Here is a 7248-nt window from a genome sequence, read left to right on the forward strand (position 1 = left end):
CACCATCCCCCTGGTCCCACCACCATCCCCCTGGTCCCACCACCATCCCCCTGGTCGTACCACCATCCCCCTTGTCCCACCACCATCCCCCTCGTCCTACCATCATCTCCCTGGTCCTACCACCATCCCCCTGGTCCTACCATCATCTCCCTGGTCCCACCATAATCCCCCTTGTCCTACCACCATCCCCCTGGTCCCACCACCATCCCCCTGGTCCCACCACCCCTGCCTGCACCCACCTGTGATCTCCTCCGGTTTGATCTCTGCCTCAAACTCCAGCGTGATGCGTGTCACCTCCTTGTTAGAGGAGTTGCGAGCCCGACGGCCCTTCCCCTTCTTGGATGAGTCACATTTAAGGTTGACGAAGGCGACCTGGCAGTCGGAGCAGGGTGCCGAACCACCTGCATGTGGCAGGGACAAGTCAGCACCCTGTCCCTCCTGGGGAGACGGGCATCCCCGCCGCCCTCCTGCCATCATGCCTCACCTTGTGCCCCAGCCTTCCCGGCCTCATCCTGCTTGCCCTTGGCCCGCGGGTGCAGGTGACATTTGGCATCCTTGATCTTGAAGGAAGCCTTTTGCTTGATTGGCGCAGCGACAGTCTCTAAAAGAAAAGGCGGGTGCTCAACAACCCCAGCGCAGGGCACCCAGCTGGTGGCGGCGGGACCCCGGGACCCCCTTACCGAGGCACTGCTGGCTGCTGTTGGAGGGTCTCTGCTGGCCACCCTGCCGCAGGACGGGGGTCCCACAGCTCACCGTGTAGCTGCTGTCCGACTCTGTGGGAGGGAGGAATAGCACTCAGGGGATGCCGGAGTGGCGCCTGATCCCCACGATGCTCTGCTGGGGTGATGCAGGGAGGCACGGCTGCGCCGAGGGGGGATGATGCCCAGCACCCCTCCATGGGGATCCTGCACCAGGGACCTTTCCACTCCTCTCCCCCACCATGTTTGGGCCATGCAGGGAGACAGGGACCCCTCTGCCTGTGCTGGCAGTGGCGCTGGTGGCCGTACCTGGCAGAAAGCGGGCCCTGGAGGCGCAGGTGAGGGCACAGCTGTCCTTCTTGCCCGTCTTGTTGCAGGTGAGGGTGGCCCGCGGCGGCACCGAACCTGGCAGGCATTTCACCAGCTCTGAGGGACACGCGCCAGCTGGTGATGACAAGTGGGGATGTCCGTGGCTGACACAGCCTGGGGACCTGCGAGGGACCCCTGCGCCCTCCCAGGTCAGGGGGGGATTCACCAGGGACAAGAGGGTGCCAGAGCACGGATCAGCATCCCACCCCCCCCAGCTCCTCCTTGGGGATGTGAGATGTGACTGCTGGCATTTCAATTTTTTTAGGGGGGTAGCCTGTCCCCAATGACAGGGAGGCAGTTGGGTACCAGGGCACAGCCAGGGCCATGAAAACAGCTCCTTTAGGGACATTTTCCAGTGTAAAAGCTCGTGGCCAGCCTCAAGAATGGTCAAAAAAGCAACAAGATGACCAAGGGCAGCCCTCTGGCAACACGTTATGGCACTTCCCATCCAGACCCACGAGATGGCCATGGGGGCCCAACCGAAAGCCTGTCCCAGACCACTGGGACAACCCCAAACCCCCGTGCTCCCCCCACCCTGACCTTAATCCCGACAGCCCCAGGTGATGGAGGGTCCACGGGGCATCGGGAGCATCCCCAGCCGTGGTGTGTCCTGCCCCCCCATACCTATACAGTCCTTTTTGTTCCAGTGCAGCTTGCAGCCGGCGGGACAGGTACACTGGTAGCTGCCGGGCGTGTTGATGCAGCCAAATTTGCAGCCCCCCCGGTTGATGCTGCACTCATCAACATCTGTGGGGAAAGAGGGAGAGGTGGTGGGCGAGGGGCAGTGGGACCCCCCCACCCCAGCTCTGACACTGAATCTCTGCGTTGTCTCAGGGTTGTGATTTTGGATGGATAAATCGCACGCCCCGTGCCCAGCTGGAAATGGGGAACGAGGGAAACCCCGACTCTGGGTGTCCCCAAGGGCCGGGCGGTGACGGGTGCAGCCCACCCAGGCTGAGCCCGGCCCGGGCCCTGCGGCGGGCTGGGGAGCTGCGGGGGGCAGCAGACGGAGCCGACATGGAAGCACTTAGCAGCCGAATTCAAACGGCAGCTGCTCGGCAGCCCCGGCCCCTCTCCCCGCCGTGGGGACCCTCCGCCCCAGCCTGAAACAGGGGGTCGGTCCTCCAGGTCGGGCATGAAACAGGGCCGGAGGTGGGGAGCGGCCAGGGATGGAGCTGCCCCCCAAACTTCTTGGGAGCATCGGTGGGAGCCAGCAATCCCTCTGCTGCGGGGTCCTACCGAGAGCATCCCGGGGGCCGCGCTGGCTCACGGTGGCTGCGTATTTTGGGAGCATGAGGAGGGTCGCCCGCCCTCGCCGGCCGGGCAGTGCCGCAGCACCCAGCCTCGTGCTGCCGTCTCGCCGGGCCGACGGCACCGCTGCCGCGACACGCTCCAGCAGCCCCCGCCAAAGCGTGTTTCATCTGCCTCCCCGCTTCCCGGGGCGCCGCACGCCCCCGCCCTTGGGAGCTATCTGCCTTGTGAAACTTAAATCAAACCCTTTTGATGTTTCCCTTCCCACCCTGTCCTAGCTCCCTGCCAAAAACGTCGGGGATTTCTCCCTCTCTCCCGCTGCAGACAAGTCGCAAATTGTTCCTGTCGCTCTGTTTGAAGTTGCAGACACCAGCGTCTGGCTGTGAGCCCCCTCCCTGCCTGGCCCCAGCTCGGGGTACGTGGGGAACCGACCCTCCCCGTAGGCCCTTGGGGTGAGCAGCATCCCCAGGGGTCCCACAGCAATTGTGCCATGGGGCTGCCCCATCCCTGGGTGCGCCATGTGCCTCCCTGGGACCTGAACCTGGCAGGGTGATGGGCTGCTCCTGCCAGCACCCAGCCAGCCCTACCTCCGCAGTGGGTGAGCCCGTACAGCGTGTAGCCCTTGTTGCAGAGGCACTGGAAGCTGCCGGGGGTGTTGATGCAGAGGTGGTCGCAGGTCCGGTCAAAGGAGCACTCGTCGATGTCTGCAGGAAAGGCAATGGGGAGAGGTGAGGGCTGGCACGGTGGAGGGGCAGCCCTGGGCACAAGGGCTGTCCCCTTACGGCTCCAATTGCTCCAGCAAGGGGAGGGCTGCATTGGGATGCTGTGGGATACTGCACCAGGACGCTCTGGGACCCAGCACCGGGATGGTCCAGGACCTCGCTCTCCCACCCTACCTGCTCCCTCCTTGTCCACTCCAGCTGCTTCTACACAGAAGCAGCAGCCCACTGCACCAGCATCCCCCCCACCCCAAGCTCCTGCAGCTCCTCTGCACCTCAAACGGGGCCAGCACTGTGTCCTTGGCACGGGGCGGCTGTGAGAGCCCCTGGCTGCTGCCCGGCCAGGGCTCTGTGCCGTGCCAGGGAGGGATGCTGTGCGGGCAGGTCCTGCCCCGGGGACGGTGCCAGCGATGTCTGCTCAGCCCCGCGGGGCACCTTGCCGGGGCAGGGAGGCCCTGGCTAGGCGAGTGAACCCAACCTGGCGCGTTTGAGCATCATTTCATTGGCTTCATTAAGTTAATTGCCGCGCTCGCGTCAAACTCCCAAGAGCACAGAACCTGGATGGAGATGAAAGCGGTCGCAGCCCCGAAGAACACCAGCCCCCTCCTTCCCGGGCTGCACGCTTTTGGGAGGCAACACTTGGGCTCATGCACACCCATGGTGCTGGCCTCGGCCGTGGGCTGAGGGGGCAGAGCCCCGTGCTCCCCCCGGGATGTCCCAGCAACTTGATGGGTCATTTAAACCCACTGGGTTTAGGTGGGATGTTGGGAGAGGGAGAAAAAGGTGGGAAAAGCAGCGTGGAGCAGCCAGTTCCCTCTGGAACGAGCAGGATGCATCTTCCCCCTCCCCTCCTGCCCTCCAACAGATGGAGGAAGAAAGAATCTTTTTACAAAAGCCACCGAAATCCTTGTTCTGCCTTGACAGCTTGCAAAAACAGCGTGTCCCCGAGCAGGGCATGATCCAGCCCCTGCTGTGGGGCGGCTGGCGGAGGGGGAGAGGCAAGGCAGGAGACATCCCGCTGCTCTTCCCATCACCCAGCCCAGGAAAACGGCGGCACCCGAGCGAGGGAAGGAAGCAGCTGGTGTGTCAGTGCATCTGCTTCAGCAGGGAGCTACAGTTGTGCTGCTGCGGGATCGCTAGCAAAAACTTTGTGAGTTAAAACGGAGAAGTTTGGGAGGAGCCCAGAGGTGCCAGGAGCTGCTGGGGTCCCGGGTCCCTTGGCAGCCCTGGGCTGGGGGTGTGCTCGCTGGTGGGGGGCAGAGCTCCCTGTGCCCGGGCAGAGCTGCATCGCAGCCCACGGGGCTGCAGGGAGCGACAGGACCGTAATCCCAGCCCTGACTAAGGCTGGAGGATTTCACCTGGCATCTATCTAATTGCTGGCTTTAACTCTGCCGCGAGAAGAGCCCAGAAATCCCCAACTCGGGAGCAGGGCTGGGACGGCAGCCCAGCTCTGCAGATCAAAGGGCTAAACCCCAGACCAGAACCCAAATCCAACACTAATCCCCCGAAGGATGTAGGCGATCCAGAGGAAAGCAAAGAGGAATGAGTAACCGGGCCAGCACTCCTCCAGCAGCAGCTGTGGTAGGGCTGAGAAACACCAGCGGGCTGGGGAGGCGATGGCCCTGGGCAGAGCAGGGTGCGGGGTCCCGCCGCCCCTTACCTTGGCAGTTCCTCTCGTTGATGAGCAGCTTGTAGCCCTTCTTGCAGCTGCACTCGAAGCTGCCCACCGTGTTCCTGCAGATGTGGTCGCAGCCGCCGTTGTTGAGCCGGCACTCGTCGATGTCTGGGAGGGGACAAGGGACACGTGTCACACCCCGGTGGGATGCTGGGCTGGGAGAGCGGAGTCCTCCCCTCCAGACCCCCCGGCCCCACCAGGAACCGTGAAGGGAGGAAACACTTTGAGCTCTGACGGCCACTGGGGGAATGTGGCTGCTGGTTTTATCTGGGGAGCCGAATGGGGACACTGGGGAAGGCCGGAGCTCCCGGGCTCGGCTCCCCTTAGAAGTTGTGTGAAACATTTAATTTCTGCAGGTCTCAGCATCCCCCAGAGCAAAGCCCGGAGTCACGGTCTCTGAAAGGGCCTCGCAGCTCCAGTCTGCAGTCCCAGGTTTGGGCTGGGGGCTACTTTTGGGGACCAGGAGCAGCAGGAAGAAAGAGCAAACCAGGAGGGGAAACCCTCTCCTTCAAAAACAGCCGCTCGACAAAATAAATACTTTTCAACCTTCACCTCTCTGCTTGTTGTCTCCTTCCTGCCATAAACAAAGCTAAAAATTATGATGGACAATAACTACAAAGAGCCCCAACAACCTGGAATGAAGCTGAGACTTGTTTTTTTTTGTGGGTTTTGATTATTTTTTTCCCCCCTTTTTCCTCTAATCACAAAATTTACTGCTAGGAAATGACCTGTAAAATAGAAGGAGACCAGGAAGAGGCAGTTGCCTTCCCTGTCCCTCCATCCCCCAGCCGCCAGCGCTGGGGCAGCAGCTCTGCCTCTCTAGGGCTGGGGCTTTCTTTTTACGACTGCGAGGGAGCGAGCTGTAAACCAGCCCGCAGCCGTAATAAAACCCCCAGACACAGGAGACGTGGCTCTGGGTTATTGCACGTTCCTGGAAACTGCAGAATTGGAGAAGTGTGTGTGTGTGGGGGATGCTCTGATAAAATAACAGGGACAGGGGGGTTTCTGGAAGCAGTCAGCAGGTAGACAGGCAGCCGGCAGCGGGACGGGCTTTTCCTTTCAACCGGGGTCAAGTTCCCGGAGCTGCTGAAAGACACAACGCAGGCGCCGGGCAGTCCCGGGGTCACGGCGTCCCCCTGCCTGGGGTGGGGGGCAGGTTTGGGGTGGCTGGGGTAACCCGTCTGGACCTCTCCCCTTGTAGAGGCAGGTGGGTGGGGATGTCGGTGGCAGCGTGCAGAGACGTGTAGTGTCCTGTGGTGTCCTCCCCGAGTGGGACAAAGTGCTTGGACCCAGCTGGACAGTCACCACAGAGGGACTCGTGCATCTCAATTTGCCAGAGTGGCTGTGGATTTCCAGAACGCCCCGCCCCTACCCATGGGGAAACTGAGGCAGCGGGGTGCAGTGAGGCAGGACTGGACCCTCCAGCCCCACATGCCATCACCTCTGACTTGACCTGAGCCCTGTTTTCTCCTCCCCATAGGCTTCCAGGGGAGCAGGGCTGACCGTGTGCCTTTAGCAAGGAGTTCCCATGCCTGGGGCTGATCCCCATCCCCACCCCACGGATGCAGACACCAAGCAAGCAAACGCTGCGGGCAACATCGAGCTGAGCTAAAACTGAGCCTTTTGTAAGGGCACTGAGGACACGAGGGGGGGCCTGAGGCACCCAAGGGTGAAGAGTGAGCACCCCAGCCCCGTTTGCACCCACCTACCTTTGCACGTCTTCCTGTCAGGCTGGAGCATGAAGCCCATGGGGCAGCTGCAGTGCACACCCGTGGCCGCGTCGTGACACTTGCTGTCGCAGCCCCCGTTGTTCACAGCACACGTCTCTGCATGGAGAGGGGACAGAGCAGCCGGGGTGAGGGACCGGTGTTTAAACCTACCCAGATGTCCCCATGCTACCCCTGGTGTCCCCACACCACCAAAATGTCCACCCAAATTCCCCTCTCCAAACCTCCCTGTAGGACCCACTGAAACCGCCCTTGGCTTTTCATGCAGCTGTAACGAGGTCGCGGAGCCCCAAATTAATAAACATCTCAGATGCAAAGCGTGAGGGCCGGCGGGGGTGAGGCATTAACCTTGGCGATCTCACAGAATCCCAGAATCATCTGGGTTGGAAAAGCCCTTGAAGCTCCTCCAGCCCAACCATGACCCTCACCCTGACCGTTCCCAACTCCCCCAGATCCCTCAGCGCTGGCTCAGCCCGACTCTTCAACCCCTCCAGGGATCCCGGGGACTCCCCCCTGCCCTGGGCAGCCCATTCCAACGCCCAACAGCCCCTTCTGCACAGAAATCCTTCCTCAGAGCCAGCCTGACCCTGCCCTGGGCAGCTTGAGGCCATTCCCTCGGGGCCTGGCGCTGGGGCCTTGGCTCCAGAGACTCATCCCCCCTCTCTGCCCCCTCCTGGCAGGGAGTTGCAGAGGGCCAGGAGGTCTCCCCTCAGCCTCCTCTTCTCCAGACTGAACCCCCCCAGTTCCCCCAGCCGCTCCCCAGCAGACCTGTGCTCCAGACCCTGCCCCAGCTCCGTTGCCCTTCTCTG

General features: G+C 62.1%; 1 protein-coding gene across 1 annotated transcript in view; it reads right to left on the reverse strand.

Annotated features, from left to right (window-relative positions):
* SCUBE3 (signal peptide, CUB domain and EGF like domain containing 3) overlaps window positions 1-7248 on the reverse strand; it is a 33263-nt gene that overhangs the window by 2882 nt on the left and 23133 nt on the right. The window contains exons 6-13 of the mRNA XM_026864378.1: window positions 6422-6538; window positions 4698-4820; window positions 2906-3022; window positions 1692-1814; window positions 1008-1142; window positions 681-773; window positions 485-601; window positions 124-401 (exon numbers count right to left, since the gene is read on the reverse strand). Of these exons, the coding sequence (XP_026720179.1) occupies window positions 124-401; window positions 485-601; window positions 681-773; window positions 1008-1142; window positions 1692-1814; window positions 2906-3022; window positions 4698-4820; window positions 6422-6538 (1103 nt within the window). The remainder of the gene's footprint in view (window positions 1-123; window positions 402-484; window positions 602-680; window positions 774-1007; window positions 1143-1691; window positions 1815-2905; window positions 3023-4697; window positions 4821-6421; window positions 6539-7248) is intronic.

The sequence above is a fragment of the Athene cunicularia genome (assembly GCF_003259725.1).
Source record: "Athene cunicularia isolate RWA chromosome 26 unlocalized genomic scaffold, athCun1 chr26_part2, whole genome shotgun sequence".
In the NCBI taxonomy this organism is placed as follows: Eukaryota; Metazoa; Chordata; class Aves; order Strigiformes; family Strigidae; genus Athene; species Athene cunicularia.